Below are 20,402 nucleotides of genomic sequence, written 5' to 3'. Positions count from 1 at the left end.
TTTTTAAAAGCTTCTATAACTCAAAGATGACCACAAAATAGCAAAATGTAGTTCCTAAAAACACAAATAAATTGAGTAAAAATGGACAATTGTGTATCTCCTTTAAGTACTGCTGCAGTTCATCATTAGGTTTTCACTATCCTTTGGCAAACTTACATTAATGTCTCATGAACACTCATTTGGATTACAGGTAATCCCTATTAAGAATCTGGACTAGATCAGTATTTCCCTCATATATACCTTCAGGAAATGTAGCCTCCTCCTTGTCTCAAGGCACAAATGGTCCATAATTAACCTACATGATACACACAATCCCAGATCCAGGAACATACAATGGACAGCACCATAATTACCCTCACAATTTTAAGTCTCTATATACAAAGATCACTGTAAAATCTTAGACATCTGTGTATCTTTCCCTAGAAGATTCCAAAGAAGGAGATTAACTTTTTTGTAGTTTATTTTTTTTAATTTATTTTTTTTACCGTAGATCACACATACCCCTCACTGTTCTAAAGACATATAAAAATACAAACCTTGGTAACTGTACTGAGGTGGAGTTTTTTGTTTTTGTTTTTTTGAGACAGACTCTCGCTCTGTCACCCTGGCTGGAGTGCAGTGGCAACGATCTAGGCTCACTGCAAGCTCCACTTCCCGGGTTCACGCCATTCTCCTGCCTCAGCCTCCCGAGTTGCCGGGACTACAGGCGCTGCCACTACGCCTGGCTAATTTTTTGTATTTTTAGTAGAGACGGGGTTTCACCATGTTAGCCAGGATGGTCTCGACCTCTTGACCTCGTGAGCCGCCTGCCTCAGCCTCCCAAAGTGCTGGGATTACAGGTGTCAGCCACCGCGCCCGGCCTGCTTTTTGTTTTTTTTTTTTGAGATGGAATCTTGCTCTGTCGCACAGACTTCAGTGCAGTGGTGCAATCTCAGCTCACTGCAACCTCTGCCTCCTGGGTTCAAGCGATTCTCCTGCCTCAGCCTCCCGAGTAGCTGGGATTACAGGTGCACACTACCACATCCGGCTAATTTTTGTATTTTTAGAATAGACGGGGTTTCACCATGTTGGTCAGGCTAGTCTTGAACTCCTGACCTAGTGATCCACCCACCTCAGTCTCCCAAAGTGCAGGGATTACAGGCGTGAGCTACCATGCCTGGCCTGAGGTGGAGTTTTAATAGGACAAATGTGATCAACGATCTCTTTTCCCCATGTAGTCACTTCTTCATTTACCTGTGGTAAAAGCAGTGAAACTCAGGATAGGGGACACATTGTGGGAGGCTCCAAGACAAAAGAGGAATGAAAGCGTCTATTTGGGACTGTTTCTACTATAAAGCTTAGGGGGAAACAGTTTTTAAAATCAATGTTTACATGGTCTACCCTAATTCACCAGTGCAAGAAGGTGAACAGCTTTTGAGGTGTCCTTCTCTTGAAACCTGTAAGTAAGAAGCCCAAAATGGGGAGAAAAGGTCTGGCGGAAAGATCTGAATCCAACTCCCTAATTTTAACCTTGAAGTTATATATATGAAAAAAATACTGATACATATAATGAGCCTAGAACTCAAAGGACATCTGATACTCAGAATCCATTTTGAATAAGGAATCAATCAGGAACTAAAAACAAATTGAAAACTACTTATATCTTAAGACATTCCATTCAGATTTTGAGTAAAGCCACCTTTTGGAAGTAAATTCCTGAAGAAGATACTATTGTCAATAAAGTTTACTGCCTCTTTTTGTTTAGCCAACAGGTAGATCGTAGGAAAATGACCAGCCCTTAAGCAATCTGTGGAAATGGAGAGAGGACTGAGAAAAATTGCTTCCATTTCAGGGTAGTGGGACAACTCCCTCACATTAGACCTTTGGGAAATCTACTTGCTTGTCACTCCTCCAATGAGTCTACTAATCAGTGAAAAAAGTTCCCAGTGGCTGGGCTAGGTGGCTCATGCCTGTAATCCCAACACATTGCAAGGCTGAGGTGGGAGGAATGCTTGAGCCCAGGAGTTCAAGACCAGCCTGGCTACATGGTGAAACCCTGTCTCTACAAAAAGTACAAAAATTAGCAAGGCATGGCAGTATCTGTAAGTTCCAGCTACTTGGGAGGCTGAGGTGGGAGGGTCGCTTGAGCCCAGAAGGTCGAGGCTGCAGGGAGCTGTGATCGCACCACTGCACTCTGGCCTAGGCAACACAGTGAGATCCTGTCTCAAAAAATTTTAAAAAAGAAAAGTTCCCAGGACCTACTGTACAGTATCAGCAAATTCCCACTTCTGCACACAAAGCAGATATGTTGCTCCCATATACACTAACACACAACAGAATTTCCACAGTATCTCAGAGGTGTCTTGTGCCTCCCTCCTGGAGAGGTCACAATTTATTCACATTCAACTTCTGCTTTGAAATTTTCCCTTCCTACAATTTAGTAACCTATACATCTATTTTTACTACAACTCAAGACATAAATTTACCTGTGCAGCAAACTGCCTTGCCTCTTCTAGAGGAGCATCAGAAGGGAACTGATTTGTAAAGGAAGAACCATCAGGAAGACGGAATTGAATTCTTGCAACAGTGCTATCAAAAAAGAAAATTAAAGTCACAATCTTCACCTCTGTATATTAACAATATCAGTAAGTTACAGAAAATGGAAGTGGAAATGTGAAATGACAATAGTTTTTTCCACCATATCAGATCTTTTTATTTGTTAATAACTGCTTTACTGAGATTCATCTTAAAAAATTAACCCTTTTAGGCTGGCTGCTGTGGCTCACGCCTATAATCCCAGCACTTTGGGAGTCCAAGGCGGGCAGATCACCTGAGGTCAGGAGTTCAAGACCAGCCGGGCCAACGTGGCGAAACCCTCTCTCTACTAAAAAATACAAAAATTAGCTGGGCATGGTGGTGTATGCCTGTAATCCCAGCTACTCAGGAAGCTGAGGCAGGGAGAATTGCTTGAACCCGGGAGACATAGGTTGCAGTAAGCCGAGATCACGCTGCTGCACTCCAGCCTGGGCAACAGAGTGAGACTCCATCTCAAATAAACAAAAATTAAGCCTTTTAAAGTGTACAATTCAGTGGTTTTTAAATATATTCAGACTTGTGCAACTATCATCATCATCTAATTCCAGAACATTTGCATCATGCCAAAAAGGAACTCCAACCCCATTAGCAGTCACTCCCCATACCTCCCTCTTCCAGACCCTGGCAACCACTAATCTACTATGAATTTGTCTATTTTGGGTATGTCATATAATAGAATCATACAGTATGTGACCTTTGTAACTTGTTTTTTTCATGGAAATTGTATTTTCAAGGTTCAGTTGTTGCATGTATCAGTTCTTATTCTTATTGCTGAAAAACTTTGTTGTATGAGATACAATTTACACATTCTTCAGTTGCTGGACATTTGGGTTATTAACACATTTTAGCTATTTTGACTAATGCTGCTAGGAATACTCATGTACAGGTTTTTGTGTGGACGTTTTCAATTCTCTTGGATATAAACTGCTGTATAAACTGCTGCTGTAGAACTGCTGGGTCCTATGATAACACTATGTTTAACATTTTGCGTTACTAGCAAACTGTTTTCCAAGGTGGCTATATCATTTTACAATCCCACCAGTAACACAGAAAGGTTCCCAATTATCCACATCCTCACAAACACTTATTACTTTCTCTTTACATGTAGGCATACTTAGTGGGTGTGAAACAGTATCTCATTGTGGGTTTCACTTGATTTCCCTAGTGACTAATGATCTTGAACATCTTTTCATGTGCTTACTGGCCATTTGTATATCTTCCTTGGAGAAATGTCTATTCAAATCCTTTCCACATATTTGAACTGGGTGTCTTTATAATTGAGTCATAGGTTCTTTTTATAATCTAAACACAAGTCTCTTATCAAATATATGATTTGCAAATATTTTCTCCAATTCTATGGGTTGTTCTTTGCACTCTTTTTTTTTTTTTTTTGAGACAGAGTCCCACTCTGTCACCCAGGCTGGAGTGCAGTGGCACCATCTCGGTTCACTACAACCTCTGCCTCCCTGGTTCAAGCGATTCTCATGCTTCAGCCTCTTGAGTAGCTGGGATTACAGGTGTGCACCACTATGCCTAGTTAATTTTTGTATTTTCAGTAGGGACGGGGTTTTGCCATGTTGGCGAGGCTGGTTTTGAACTCCTGGCCTTAAGTGATCCGCCTGCCTCAGTCTTCCAAAGTGCTGGGATTACAGGCGTGAGCCACCACGCCCAGCTTCTTTGCAGTTTTTTTTTTTTTTTTTTTGAGATGGAGTCTCATTCTGTTGCCAAGCTGGAGTGTAGTGGCAATCTTGGCTCACTGCAACCTCTAACTCCCGGGTTCAAGTGATTCTCCTGCCTCAGCCTCCCAAGTAGCTGGGATTACAGGCATGTGCCACCACGCCCGGCTAATTTTTGTGTTTTTAGTAGAGACGGGGTTTCACCGTGTAGGCCAGGATGGTCTTGCTCTCCTGACCTCGTGATTCACCCGCCTTGGCCTCCCAAAGTGCTGGGATTACAGGCGTGAGCCACCACACCCAGTCAGTTGTTTCTTGATGATATCCTTCAAAGCACAAAAGTTTTAAATTTTGATGAAGTCTGATTTATCTATTTTTAAATTTTGTTCCTGTGCTTTTAGTGCCATGTCTAACAATCTATTGGCTACTCCTAAATCACAAAAATATACTCCTCTTTTTTCCTCTAAGAATATATATTTTTTACAGTTTTACTTTTTAGTAGATGATCCATTGAGTTAATTTTGTACGTGGTGTGAGGTAAAGGTCCAAATTCATTATTTTGCATGTAGCTATTCAGTTGTCCAAGCACGTTTTGTTGAAAAGATTCTTCTTTCCCACTCAATAGTCTTGGTACCCTTTTCAAAAATAAACAGTTCATAAATGTAAGGGTTTATTTCTAGAGACTCCATTCTATTACACTGGTCCATACGTTCATCTTATATCATTACGTCACTGTATAGCTTTGTAGTAAGTTTGAAAATCAGGAAGTATGAGTCATCCATCTTCATTTTCCAGATTAACTATTGTGTTTTTTGCATTTCCATATGAATTTTAGGTTTATAATTTATGGAAAAAAGCCAGCTGGAATTTTGGTAGGAATGTTGACTCTATAGATCAGTTTGGGGAGGATTATCATCTTAACAATATTAAGTATTCTTATCTATGAACATAGGATACTTTCCATGTATTTAGGTCTTAAATCTTTCAACAATGTTTTTGTCATTTTTAGCACACAAATCTTACACTTTTGTTAAATTTATTACTTCATTATTTTTGGAAAATTATTTTTAAAAAGTAATTTTTCTGATTACAAAATACTACTTGTTAACTGTCCAATATGGAAATATGAAAAGGCAGAGAAGACAATAAGTATTAACCATAATCCAACCAGCAAGGTGTACTGGAAATCTAAACTTTTTTTGTCTTTTCAACATATTTTTGTTTTGGGAACTGCCTTCTTACCCTGCTATGTGTCATTCATTCTGGTATAATTATCAGTAACATTTCCCCCACCTCCTTCGCCACAAGGTTGGACATGTCACCTCCTCCAACCAGAGGGCCCACATATGAGGACACTGACTAGTCTGAAGGTGGCCACATGATCCAAACAGGGGCAATCGGAATTCTCATTCTCAATACAAGCATGAGAGAGAAAAGGTTAATCTCTTCTGTCTGGGATCGTGAATTCAAGGTCCTGAAAGTGCCAGGAGGTGCTGGGCTCTCCTGACACCATGGAGAGTTTCTCTGAGAATGAAGCTAAAACAGAAGAAACCAAGAATTAAAAAGAGAGAGAGAAATTTTAATGATATCCTTTAGATCACTGGAAACAGCCATGCCTAACCAAATTCACCCTTGGATTTCTGAACTGCAGAGCCAACACGTTTCCTCTTTTGCTTAAAACTATCTGATGGGGGATTCTGACAACTGAAGAATCCTAATACGTATGAGATAAACATTATATTTGTTTGGTTACAAATCATTTCTGTCTTTGGAAAACAGATATTTATTGGGCCCTCTTTTAAAGTTATTTATGTAGTACTTTTTTAGTGTACACTAACACGAAATGATAAATATCACTGGGAGCTGTCAAATTAATCAATATGTCCCTCTGGAATTGACTGCTTATAACCACAGTACACATTAGTGTTAAAAACCGCCTGTAATCATTCTCCTCAGCCCCTATGTGGAGAGATATTTCAGCATGAAATAAAGTACCTTCTTTCTCTTGCGTAAGATTCCCTCTTGACTTCCATTTCTGCCTGTTTGGCTAGCAAGGCAGCAGCTTTGGCAGCCTCTACTTCTTCCTTTGTCTTTGCAAAACGAGCAGCTCTCTCTGCACGGTCCTTTAAAACATCATTAAAAACCAATTAGCTTTACTGCCAGAATGGTCAATTCACACAATTCCAAACACAAATATGCATGGAATTCTTTTTTTTATTAAGAGACAGGGTCTTGGTCTGTCATCAAGGCTGGAGTGCAGTGGCACAATCATAGCTCACTGCAGCCTCTGAACACTGGGGTTCAAGCAATCCTCCCACCTCAGCTTCCAGAGTAGCTGGGACTATAGGTGCATGCCACCATGCCCAGCTAATTTTTTTCTTTTCTTGTAGAGGTGGGGTCTCGCTTTGTTGCCCAGGCTGGTCTCGTACTCCTGGTTTCAAGCAATCTTTCCACCTCGGTCTCCCAAAATTCTGGGATGACAGTTGTGAGCCACTGTGCCTTGCTGCCTGAAATCTCTAACACTATACACAAACTTTAACATTCTGGAACTGTTATTTTTTAGTTTTATCAACTGTCGGGAGACCAGAATTATTATTAAAGAAACAAGGACAGGAATTTGCTCACTATTGTATCTCCAAGACTGGAACGAGGTCTGGCACATCATAAATGCTGGGCCTGTAATTCTAGCACTTTGGGAGGCCGAGGTGGGTGGATCGCCTTAAGTCAGGAGTTCGAGACCAGCCTGACCAATGTGATGAAACCCCGTTTCTACTAAAAATACAAAAATTAGCCAGGCATGCTGGCACGCGCCTGTAATCCCAGCTACTTGGGAGGCTAAGACAGGAGAATTGCTTGAACTCGGGAGGCGGAGGTTGCAGTGAGCCGACATTGCACCAATGCACTCCAGCCTGGGCAACAAGGCTAAAACTCCATCTCAAAAATAAATAAATAATGAATGCTCAACAAAAACTTGTTGACTGACCAAATGAACAAAAAATATTAAGGTACGGATGGTTTTCTTTCTTTTTTTTGAGATGCAGTTTTGCTTTTTGTTGCCCAGGCTGGAGTACAATAGCACGATGTCAGCCTACTGCAATTTCCACCTCCCGGGTTCAAGTGATTCTCCTGCCTCAGCCTCCCAAGTAGCTGGGATTACAGGCACCCACCACCACACCTGACTAATTTTTGTATTTTTAGTAGAGACGAGTTTCATCACATGGGCCAGGCAAGTCTTGAACTCCTGACCTCGAGTGATCAGCCTGCCTTGGCCTCCCAAAGTGCTGGGATTACAGGCATGAGCCACACCTGGCGGGATGGTTTTAATATGTATTGCAGCTGATGAATTCTAAAAGCAATTGTTGCAAAGTAAGCTTTATGATGTGCCTAAATCCTTTGAATGTTGCAAAAAAGTGTGCCTGTGATTAGAGAAGACTACCAGGCACTTAGCTTATTTTCCAGGGAATCTTTAAAAGCTGCTTTCTGAATGTTGATAAAAGTTATAAATTAAAAAAATATGAATAAAAATCACTTTGAAAAAACTCAACTCAATTTTAATCTTAACTATTTTAATTCATTTACAATTTCTAATAAAAGGAAGCTCATCATTGGTAGTCTTTGAGACACTAAAAACTACTATTTTTGTGTGCACAGTCTGGTAGTAATCTAAAACTACTGTGCACAGAAAAACAATTTCATGAATGTCTGGAAACTTAAGACTTACCAATGCAATCTGCTGTTTTATACGTTCTCGAGCTGCCCTATCTTCTGCCTTTTCTCTGTTTCTTTCCTCCAACATTCTTTTTGTTAATTCTTCTTCTTGTTTTCTTTTATAATCCAACATTTCTTTTCCAGTTTTTCTCCTCTCAATTTCCTTCTTAATCTCTCTCTGAATTAAAGAAAAAGTTTTATGATCCAAAAACAACTTGAAAATCTGCCCCAGATATTTTGAATGTAAGGAAAACTGCAGTTAAAAAAATAAAACTTCATAAAATGTAAGTCTAGACAAGTTTATTAATGGCATGGTTAATGGTCAAATGTCTATCAATCTACAAATCATTGCCAGTGGTCTGTTAAGATAATAATGTAGTCAGCGGAAGTTGAAGGCAAGCATAATTACAGGCCTTTAGTCATGAAGTTAAATATATTACCCTTCAGGGACAAGATGGCGGTCATGTATTTGGCTTGAATGAAATGGTAACCTTCCTACATTAGAACTCCAAAGAAATGCTACACAGTTAGGTACACATGGTGAGAAAAATGAACCATGTGCTAGAATGCTTAACAGGAGAGGAAAAATTCAGCAAAATGTCTACACATTTTTTCACAAAAATGAACTAAAACTTTGTTCTGCCTCAAGCCAAACAATTTTCGCTCTCGTCCCTTCATTCTTAGTATAAAAAAATCATTGCAGAGGGAAAAAGCATGGTTTAATTTATTCGTAGCAATTTACGAAAAGAACACAAAAAATGTATATCCTATGACTCTACTAGAGAAAACAGGAATTATCTTCGTAGTGCTGCAACACTGAACTAAAACTAGGAAGTCACCCTAGGCCTGCCACACTGAATAGAATAATCAATCATAACCTCAGTTAATGACAGGATAAAACAATGCTAACTGCATGAACTTTACCTGTTCTTCCTCTTTTCTTTTCTCTTCTCTCCTTTCTTCAAGTTTTTTTGTTAGTCTGTATTTAAAAAAAAACAAGCAAAAAAACACCACACTAATTGAGACACATCATATTAATATAAAACATATTTAGGAGATGGATTTAGCTAAAACAATTGGAGAAATAAACAAACAAAAAGCAAGCAACAATTTATCTGCCTGGCTTCAGGCTCCTACAGAAATCCTGGAGTCAACGAGAGCCCATCAGAAGCCTAGCTTCAGTCTAAATGCCTCACTTCCCACTTATGATTAGTTTCCCTTTTTCCTTCTGATTTACCTGATACTGACTTTAAAATCTACAAATACATTTTCAAGCAAATATATAAATCAGTGACTGATAAATGCTCTACTCCTTATATAAAAGTAAACAGCACTATAGTAAAAAAAACAAAACAAAACAAAACAAAAAAAAAAAAAAACAAAAAAAAAAAAACTGTAAAAATAAAAACAAAAACTTAAGGCCAGCAAATTATTAATACTAAATTACTAACACCAACTTGATTCTCAACTGTAAGAAGTTCATCAATTAAAAATGAATGGAGGCCGGGCACAGTGGCTCACGCCTGTAATCCCAACACTTTGGGAGGCCGAGGTGGTTGGATCTCTTGAGCTAAAGACCAGCCTGAGCAACATGGCAAAACCCTGTCTATCGGGGCTGAGGTGAGAGAATTGCTTGAGCCGGGAGGTCGAGGCTGCAGTGAGCCACGTTCGCGCTACCGCATTCCAGCCTGGGTGACAAAGGGAGATCCCTGTCTGAAATAGACAAACAAACAAATGGAGGCTGGGTGTGGTGGCTCACATCTGTAATCACAGCACTGCAGGAGGCTGAGGCAGGAGGGCGGCCTAAGCCCTGGAGTTTGAAACCAGTCCGGGCAACAACTTGAGACCCCATCTTTACAAAAAATAAAAAATTAGGCTGGGCACGGTGGCTCAGACCTGGCTCAAACCGCCAGGAGGCGGAGGTTACAGTGAGCCGAGATGATGCCACTGTACTCCAGCCTGGGCGAGAGAGTGAGACTCTGCCTCAGGAAAAAAAAAATAAAAAAAAAAAATATATATATAAAATACAAAATTAGCTGAGTATGGTAGCATGCAATGTAATGAAATCTCATCTCAAAAACTAAAAAATAGGCCACGCACGGTGGCTCATGCCCGTAATCCCAGCACTTTGGGAGGCCGAGCTGGGCAGATCACAAGGTCAGGAGTTTGAGACTAGCCTGATCAACATGGTGAAACCCTGTCTCCACTAAAAATACAAAAAATAGCTGGGTGTGGTGGCGTGCGCCTGTAATCCCAGCTTCTCAGGAGGCTGAGCCAGGAGAATCACTTGAACCCAGTAGGTGAAGGTTGCAGTGAGCCGAGATGGCGCCACTGCACTCCAGCCTGGGCAACAGAGCGAGACTCCATCTCAAAAAAGTAAAAAAATTAAAAAATAAAATAATGATTCTGAAATTAGACAATGGTAATGGATGCACAACCTTGTGAATATACTAAAACTCACTGAATTGTACACTTTCAATTTCATGCTAGTGAATTATATTTCATTTTTTTAAATGAAAAAATGGTATTTTCTCTACAAGTGTTTGGTATATACATTTATTAGAACTCAGCTGAACGTGTGCCAGCAATCAAAGGAGTGAGTACTCAAGGAATGTTGGAGACATGTCAAAAAGCCAGAAGACCCAATATGAAGGGGATTCCAACAAGTCAAATTTGGGGCAATTTGTGCACCAAAAAGAAGAGAGAAATGGATAGTAACACATGAGAGAAAAAAAAAAGCATCTGTGACATGTCTTAACTGCTAAGAGGAACTGTAAATTGGCTTAACCACTTTGGAAAGCTGTTTGATCAGTATCTGTAACCCAGAAATTCCTGCTTTTCATAGATATGCACAGAAGAAATGTGTACACATGTTCACCAAGACATATACAAGAATGTTCCTCATGGCAGTTCCATTCAAATAGCCCCAAAGAGAAAACAATCCTAATACCCACCACAGTAGAATGGATTAATAAATCATAGTAGAGTCAAATAGAATACTATAAAGTAGTGAGAGTGCACCAATTACTGCAACATGCAACATGGATAAGCCTCAAAATACAAAGCTAAACAAAGGAGATCAAATACAAAAATACATGTTGGATGATTCCATCACAAAGTTCACAAACAGACTAACCTACAGTGTTAGATTCAGGATAGTGATCATTTTACAGAGGGAATCCATAATTGGAAAGGGGCATAAGGAAAGCTGGTTAGGTACCGTTAATTTTCTTTTTTTTTTTTTTTTTTTTGAGACAAGGTCTCACTTTGTTGCCCAGAAGTGAAGTGGCATGATCTCGGCTCACTGCAACCTCTGCCTCCCGGGTTCAAGTGATTCTCCGACCTCAGACTTCTCAGTAGCTTGGGACTACAGATGCACACCACCACGCCCGGCTAATTTTTGTATTTTTAGTGGAGACAAGGTTGTACCATGTTGGCAAGGCTGGTCTCGAACTCCTGATCTCAAGTGTCCCGCCCACCTCGGCCTCCCAAAGTGCTGGCATTACAGGCGTGAGCCACTGCGCCAGACGAGCACTGGTAATTTTCTATTCCTTCATCTGGGTGCTGGTGTCCAGTAAGACTGGAAAAAGGCAGCGGGGGTGAGCAGATGGAAAGTAGAGGGGATAGATGAAAGCATTTCTCTACAGAAGAATGCTAGCTGATAACGTAGAAAAAATTGAATGAGAAAAATACCACAATTTTTAAACATCAATGAAATAGGTGATTACAGCAAAAATCAATGAATGCCGAAACTAGTGGGTGAAAGTTTTTAAGCAGTAGGATATTTACCGTTTCAAAGAATCACCCCATAGACAACTTATATATTAGAAAAAGAAAAGGGTACCCAACAGATACTATCCTAACCAAATAAACTTTACATTTCCAATAACGCATACATCTGATATTACTTGTCTCCTGATATGAGTAATGGAAAGGACAAAACATTATCTTGGTAATGTTCTTATCAGAGTTTAATCTGAATCTAATGATAGAACAGGGACCAGATCAAAGGACACTGTAGAAACAACTAACCTAGACTCTTCAAAATGTCTAAATCATCAAAAATTTAAACAAGAATAGAAATGCCTTGGATTTAGAGCCTAAACTAAATGCAATGAACAATCCTTGACTGGATCTTGAATCAAGGAAAAAAAAGTTAAAAAGGCCATTATTGGAGCAACTGGGAAATCTGAATTTAAACAACAAATTAGATAATCTTACTGTATCAATTTAGAATTTCTCGAGTATGATAATGGTATTGTGTTTATATCTGAAAATATACACCATCTGAAAATGGTGTATAAATGTATTTACAGACCATTTGTAGAATTTTCTTCTGAGAAATACAAATGCAAGTTTGTTTTAATCTGGGTGAAAAGCTACACTGCATCTAATTTAGTAACAAACTGACTGTTCCATAACTTCTACATTTGGGCATTGACTTTTTTTTTTTGGAGATGGATTTTCTCTCTTGTTGCCCAGGCTGGAGTGCAATGGCATAATCTTAGCTCACTGCAATCTCTACCTCCTGGATTCAAGCAATTTTCCTGCCTCAGCCTCCCGAGTAGCTGAGATTACAGGCACCCACCACTATGTCCAGGTAATTTTTGTATTTTTAGTAGAGACAGGGTTTCACCATGTTGCTCGGGCTGGTCTCAAACTCCTGACCTCAGTTGATCCACCTACCTCGGCCTCCCAAAGTGCTGGGATTACAGGTGTGAGCCGCTGTGCCTGGCTGGCATCTACTTATTAATGGTCACTGTGCCTGCCTGGGTGCCAGAAGGGGCAGGACATGGGTCTGTGAGCACAGATCCCCAGATCCTGGCCTAGGCTGGAGTCCTTGCTCAAGGCCCACAGACCCTCAGCCAATGTCTTCCTAGGAGATGCATGCTGAGGTATCTAGGCATGAAGTGAAATTATGTCTGCAACTTTCAAATGAATCAGAAGAAAAAAAAAAGAAAAAAAATTGAAAGGTGGTCATTACACTATTTCTTCAACATTGAGGTTTGAAACTTATTCAAATAAAAAGACTGGAATTCATGGTACTATGTATTATCTTTGCCAGATAATTCTGCCCATTTTAAACATAATGACATGGCTGGGCATGGTGGCTCATGCCCATAATTCCAGCACTTTGGGAGGCCGAGGCGGGAGGATCACCTGAGGTCAGGAGTTCGAGACTAGCTTGGTCAACATGGTGAAACCCCGTCTCTACTAAAAACACAAAAATTAGCCAGGCGTGGTGGTGGGCAACTGTAATCTCAGCTACTTGGGAGGCTGAGGCAGGCGAATCGCTTGAATCCAGGAGGTGGAGGTTGTAGTGAGCCGAGATTGTGCCACTGCACTCCAGCTTGGGGGAAAGAGCAAAACTCCGTCTCGGGTGGGGGGGAGGGAACTATAATGAAATAAACAAAATAATGCGTTTTAACTAAAGATTCGTTAAAAGATTCCTATTTCACATCTGTTAGCTTTAATAAAACATTGCATATCCTGGCCGGACATGGTGGCTCAAGCCTGTAATTTCAGCACTTTGAGAGGCCAAGGCCGGTGGATCATCCGAGGCCAGGAGTTCGAGACCAGCATGGCCAACATGGCAAAACCATCTCTACTAAAAATACAAAAATTAGCCAGTCACAGTGGCGCACACCTGTAATCCCAGATACTCAGGAAGCTGAGGTATGAAGATTACTTGAACTGGGAGGAGGAGGTTGCAGTGAGCCGAGATCACACCACTGCACTCCAGTCTGGAAACAGAGCCAGACTTCATCTCAAAAACAAACAAACAAAAAGCCATAACAGGCCAGGTGCGGTGGCTCACGCCTGTAATCCCAGCACTTTGGGAGGCCAAGGCAAGCAGATCATCTGAAGTCAGGAGTTCAAGATCAGCCTGGCCAACATGGTGAAACCCTGTCACTACTAAATATACAAAAAAAATTAGCTGGGTGTGGTGGTGCACGTCTGTAATAAAAGACTACGATTTGACAATTATTGTATCATTAAAAATACTAGAAACTACAAAGAGCCAGAAATTTGTATCTGATTATTAGACCAACTAATGAAAAATGCCATTTAGTAGACACCTACTTATGCAGAACTCAAGCTCAGTACATAGTCATAAAATGAGCTGAAGTTCTTGCCCATCTGGAGCTTATTATCCTTATGGCATAAAGAGATAAAAGCAGAAGTGACAGATGGAAACACCCACGTACCAAAATACCATTAAAAAGGGGATTCTTAGAATGATCAGACCAAAAGTTGACTGGTGACTTCAGACATATAAAAAGTTTTAGAGTGTAATGTTTAAGGATACAAATTAGTTAGGTGATCAAAAATTTCAACTCAGAATTCTAAAACTTCATTTGTATAACTTTAGTTTTAATTCAAATTAATGAAATAACTGAAAACCACTGTCTTCTTAAACAAAATGCTATTTGCAAAAAGAAGAGCAAACCTTTCCACTCTGATGTTGAGGTCCTCTGCAGGTCTCTGATCTGAGCATCCACTAGGCTCCTGAGAGGAAGTGGCATGGCCTGCACGTTCTCCTCCTTAATTATTAAATAAAAAGAAATAAGAATACTGCATTTAAAGCAACTTTTTAAAGGAATAAATCTAGGTTATAGCATCTGTTAATAATTTTGTATCTTAAACATTATATATTTTCCCTAAAAATGGAGGAGTTAAATATGCTATTAGTAATTCTAAAGTTTAGACATGGATAAAATTGTTCACAAATAGAAATAAGGCAGTTACCGAGTTAAGATCACCAAGGTAAAGGTCAGATGTAAAACATGAAGAAATACCAGTCTGGCAGGAGGCATGCCTGGCTACGGGTAGGCTTCACTCTAGAGCAGTGCTGTCCAGTATCTATACTGTCTAATACAGCAGCCACTAGACACGCGGCTGCTGAACATCTAAAATGAGGTTACTGAAAGTGAGGGACAAATTTTAATTGTAACTAATTTTAATTAAAATGTGGCTGGGCTATTGAGCAGTGAGCAATAGAGGCCAGGTTTGATCCTGAGTATGGCTCTGGACTTACACTGGTCCAAGGAATCTGCTTCTGCTGACTAGAGTGGTTCCTTAGAGAGCCTCTTTATGCTAGTTTTCTTTGAAGGATTTCCTGAAAGATAGACTTTTGTCCTGGCCTGCTCTAGAAGACCTCTATCATTCCCTTCCTTACAACTTGCCACCAACCTGATTCCTCTTTACAGTCTTTGGCGAACAAGGACCCTGGAGCCACAAAGTCATTTCAGTAAGTTTCTTAATCCCTCTGTACCTCATCAGTAAAATGGGGATAGTAATCTTACACAGTTGCTATAAGAAATACGTGTTAATACAAGTAAAATGCTTAGAACTTAACTGAGACTGGCACATGGTAAGCATTTTCGTTACAACAGTAGTAGTAAAAATAATTAGTAGGACTAAGTAGAGATGAGGGTGCATATCTCTTCCCCCTCCCCATTGAGGGGCATAACCTAGGTAGCTTGAAATCAACAAAGTGAGAGTATTTACACCTTGGAAATCAGCAAATACTACAAATATGGACCTTTGCTTCCACAGAGACTTCTGATAAACGTTTACCAGTGTATCACCGAATGCAGCTCTTGGATAAGAAGTGGTAACCACTAGCAGCCAGTAGAGGCTCAACAGGAAATTAACCACCTTTCTTTAGCAAATAAAATGAATGCTGAGGACATGTCTTATTATCAGCAAAAATTTAACATCTTATGAAGATAACTTGTGGACAAGATGGGGGAAAAGTGTTTAACAGGAGTACAGTTAGGTGAATCTACGACTCATACTCAATGAGAAATGGATAGATGTCATACAGAGGAAGATTTCCAATTGTATGTCACAGAGTTCTCTGCCTTTGGTGTTTTTATAAGTGACTTGAAGATGTAAAATATAAATTTGTAACTTTTCTTTTCTGTGACAGGGTCTAGCTCTGTTGCCCAGGCTGGGGAGCAGTGGCATGATCTTGGCTCACTGCAACCTCCGCCTCCTGGGATCAAGTCATCCTCCTACTTCAGCCTCCCTAGTAGCTGGGGCTACAAGTGCATGCTAACATGCCTGGCTAATTTTTGTATTTTGTGCAGAGACTGGGTTTTGTCACCCTGCCCAGGCTGGTCTTGAACTCCTGAGCTCAAGTAATCTTGGCCTCCCAAAGTACTGCGATCACAGGCATGAGTCACTGTACCTGGCCCATGTGTAACTTCATGGGTGACCCAAAATTGTGTGAAATAGCTTATTAACACTCATATTTAACTGCTAATTCCTAAATGAAAAATTCTAGGTCGCGTTTGGTGGCTCACGCCTGTAGTCTCAGCACTTTGGGAGGCCGAGGTGGGTAGATCATTTGAGGTCAGGAGTTTGAGACCAGCCTGGCCCAAAATGATGAAACCTCGTCACCACTAAAAATACAAAAATTAGCTGGGCATGGTTGTGGGTGCTTGTAATCCTAGCTACTTGGGGGGCTGAGACAGAAGAACCACTTGAATTTGGGAGGCAGAGGCTGCAGTGAGCCAAGATCGCACCACTGCACTCTAGCCTGGGTGACAAAGCGAGACTCTGTCTCAAAAGAAAAAAAAAAATTCTGGATTGAAAAAAACCCTCAATAAGCTAAAACAACTGATAAAAATAATAAAAATGTATTAAGAGAAGTTCTGCCTTTAGGCTTAAAAAGCCAACTGGAATAACAAGCGTAATGTATCTCCTGAGAGAAATATACATCATCATCTATAAAGTGGTCTTGTCAGAAAGAATAATGAAGCTGACCTGACCAAATCTGTAGCTTTACAAATTTAGAGGAATAAAGGGGACAGAGGAACATCTTACACAATTCCATGGGGATGCAGTAAAATCCAGAATGTGGAAAACTATAGGAAAAACTACCAGGGAGAGCAGAAATCTACATATTAAATTTAAAAACACATCAACCAATAGCAATATATCGAACAGAAAAAAAAGTGTAATATAAATATTGCCTAGATAATTGATGACAAAAAGGATTACTATTAAACTCTCTGGCTTTGATAATAGTACTGTGGTTATTTTTTAAAATTTCTTATCTTTTAGATACTGATATTTTAAAAGATGAAAGCATATAAATGCCTGAGATTTGCTTCAAAATAACCTGGGAGAGATGGTCATACGGGGAGACAGATAACAAAAACCGACCGAATAACAGGAATCACTCACGCAGGATGAGTACCTCGAGTTCGTTATTCTGTTCTCTCTCTAGAAATGCTTGCAAATTTACATAATTAAAATTTATTTTGGCTAGGTGCGGTGGCTCACGCCTGCAACCCCAGCACTTTGGGAGCTGAGGCGAGCGAGCGTATCACCTGAGCCCAGCCTGGTCAACACGGTGAAACCCCGTCTCTCTTAAAAATACAAAAATTAGCTGGGTGTGGTGGTGCATGCCTGTAATCCCAGCTACTCAGGAGGCTGAGACAGGAGAATCACTTGAACCCGGGAGGTGGAGGTTGCAGAGAGCCGAGATCACACCACTGCACTGCAGCCTGGGCAACAGAGTGAGAGACTGTCTCAAAAAAAAAAAAAAAAAAAAAAAATTATTTTAAAAGGCAACTATATATAATCTTAAAAGATTTATATTCCTTCCTTATATTTTAGAGATACATACTGAAATATTTCACTTGAGATTTGTTCTAAATAAGTGGAAAAAGAAGAGGAATGGAGGGCACAGATGAGAATATTGGCCATGAAGCTAGGCAATGGATTAATGAGGTTTTCTTATATTATTTTTTTTTCGATTTCTGTATATGTTTGAAATTTTCCATAATAATTTTTTTTTTTTTTTTTAAAGTTACAGGCCTGGATGCAATGGCCCATGCCTGTAATCCCAGCACTTTCAGAGGGCAAGGCAGGAGGATTACTGGAGGACAGGAGTTTGAGACAGCCTAAGTAACACAGTGAGACCCCATCTCTGCAAAGAATATAACTTAAAAATTAGGCTGGGCATGGTGGCTCATACCTATAATCCCACCACTTTGGGAAGCCAAGGCAAGCAGATGACCTGAGGTCGGGAGTTTGAGACCAGCCTGATCAACATGGAGAAACCTGTCCCTACTAAAAATACAAAATTAGCCGGGTGTGGTGGCGCATGCCTGTAATCCCAGCTACTCAGCAGGCTGAGGCAGGAGAATCGCTTGAACCCGGGAGGTGGAGGTTGTGGTGAGCCAAGATCGCACCATTGCACTCCAGCCTGCGCAACAAGAGCAAAATTCCGTCTCAAAAAAAAAAAAAAAAAAAAAAAATTTAGCCAGGTGTGGTGGTGCACACCTGGAGTCCTAGCTACTCAGGCAGCTGAAAAAGGAGGATCACGTGAGCCCAGGAGTTGGAGATTATAGTGAGCTGTGTTTGTGCCACCGCACTCCAGCCTGGGAGACAGAGCCAGACACCGTCCCAAAAAGAAAAAAAAAATTTTTTTTTTAGACACAGGGTCTGGCTCTGTCACCCAGGATGGACTGCAGTGACATGATCACAGCTCACTGCAGTATCAACCTCCCCAGCTTAGGCAACCCTCCCATCTCTCAGCCTTCTAAATAGCTGAAATTACAGGCATGTACCACCACACCTGGCTAATTTTGTATTTTTGTAGAGACAAGAGTTTTGCCATGTTGTCTAGGGTGGTCTCGAACTCCTGGGCTCAAGCAATCTGCCCACCTTGGCCTGTCAAAGCACTGGGATTATAGGTGTGAACAATCACAACTGACCAAAAAAAAAAAAAAAAAATTTTTTTTAAGCTACAAAAAACTGAGATTAGAGCTGCTACCCACCTCAGATAAGCCAGAGCTTGCAGTTTTAGTCTAGCCAAGTTAACTGTCTACTAAAACAAAAACAACACTCTTTGCAGGAATATACAATGAAATCCAGAGTGTCTACGACAATGTACAAGACATAATCCAGCATTTTTTGACATATAAACAAAAAGCAAAATGTGACCCATTCTAAAGGGTAAAGGTGATCAACACAAACTAATCCTCAGATGAGCTAGATATTGAAACTGTCAGACAAGGACTTTAAAGCAGCCATTATAACTCAAATGAGGAAAAGGGAAATACACTTGAAATGAATTAAAAGAATAAAACATAGATTACGACTACTCATTCTGCACAACTGTTGTAACTTATGAGTCAAACTATTTCAAAATAAAAAGCTCTATAATAACATAGAACAGAAATCCTAGAACTAAAAAAATGTATAACAGAATTTTATCGAAAATAAAAAATTCACTGGATGGGCTTAACATCGGAATGGAGATGATAAAGAGTCAGTGAACTTGTAGATCAACAGAATTATCCAATCCAAAGAAGAAGAAAAAATAAGAGTGAAAAAAATAAACCTGTGGGGCAACATCATGAAGCCTAATATACATGTAATTCATTCCAGCAAGATATATGGACCAAACTTCCCAAACTTGGTAAAAGTCACACATTTACAGATGCAAGAAACTAGGCAAACCAAAAACAGGATAAATACAAAGAAAAATACACTTAGGCATATCACAGTCAAATTGCTAAAAACCAAAGAAAGAAAGAAATACTGAAAGCAGCCAGAGAAAACCAACATACTCCTTACAGGGAGGAACAATCAGAACTTGTGAAGACTTCTCATAGAACACTATGAAGACCAGAACATGGTGGACAATACCTGTAACTGTAAACACAAAATTTTTATATCCAGCAAAAACATCCTTCCAGAATGAAGATGAAACAAAGTCATTTCACATAAAGAAAACTCCAGACCTGTACAATAAGTAATGCTAAAGGAAAATTTTCAGGCTGAAGGTATATTATACCAGAGGGAAACACGAATCTATCTTCAAAACGGAATGAAGAATTTTGGAAATGATATATATCCAGGTAAATATAGTTAAAGTAATTATTCTGTTGTAGACCTAAATGAACATCCATAATAGAGTCCCTCAGGTCCGTACACATCCAGAAGTTGAATGATCCATGGATGTAAAACCTCAAAATGAGATAAACAGCTGTACTTCAAATACTCAAAACCTGTCATGTGTAACTCCACAAGGCAGCATTAATGTTAACAGGAAGTTATGGGGCATCAAATTTCAGCTCAATATAAGGAAGACTCTTTCTAAAAACTAGAGCTGTTCGACAACAGAACAGGCATCCTAGCAAGGTAATGAGCTTCCCATCATTGAATGCATTCAGATAAAAGCCTGATGATTATTTGTGTGGGATGCTGGAGTAGAATCATCTTTTAGGACACTAATATTCTGACACCTTGATTTATCTACCCCTGGGTAGCCTAATACAAAGCTACATTACACCAAACAACTCCAACCACAATCCCAAAAATTCAGTATAAAATTTCTCTTTTGCCTCTTCTATCAATGAGTTTACAGTCACACCTCTTACTTCTACAAGCTCTATTTCATAATTATCTTTTACCTCTAAT

The 20,402-nt window shown here is 39.9% G+C and overlaps 1 protein-coding gene across 1 annotated transcript in view; it reads right to left on the bottom strand.

The window, feature by feature from the left end:
* UBXN4 (UBX domain protein 4) overlaps positions 1 to 20,402 on the bottom strand; it is a 42,871-nt gene that overhangs the window by 7,209 nt on the left and 15,260 nt on the right. The window contains exons 6-10 of the mRNA XM_007964853.3: positions 14,407 to 14,500; positions 8,880 to 8,934; positions 7,969 to 8,133; positions 6,243 to 6,370; positions 2,466 to 2,568 (exon numbers count right to left, since the gene is read on the bottom strand). Of these exons, the coding sequence (XP_007963044.1) occupies positions 2,466 to 2,568; positions 6,243 to 6,370; positions 7,969 to 8,133; positions 8,880 to 8,934; positions 14,407 to 14,500 (545 nt within the window). The remainder of the gene's footprint in view (positions 1 to 2,465; positions 2,569 to 6,242; positions 6,371 to 7,968; positions 8,134 to 8,879; positions 8,935 to 14,406; positions 14,501 to 20,402) is intronic.

This window comes from Chlorocebus sabaeus, chromosome 10, assembly GCF_047675955.1.
Source record: "Chlorocebus sabaeus isolate Y175 chromosome 10, mChlSab1.0.hap1, whole genome shotgun sequence".
Lineage (NCBI taxonomy): Eukaryota > Metazoa > Chordata > Mammalia > Primates > Cercopithecidae > Chlorocebus > Chlorocebus sabaeus.
The sequence above is the reverse complement of the archived record's forward strand: the minus strand, read 5'-3'. Positions and strand labels throughout refer to the sequence as shown.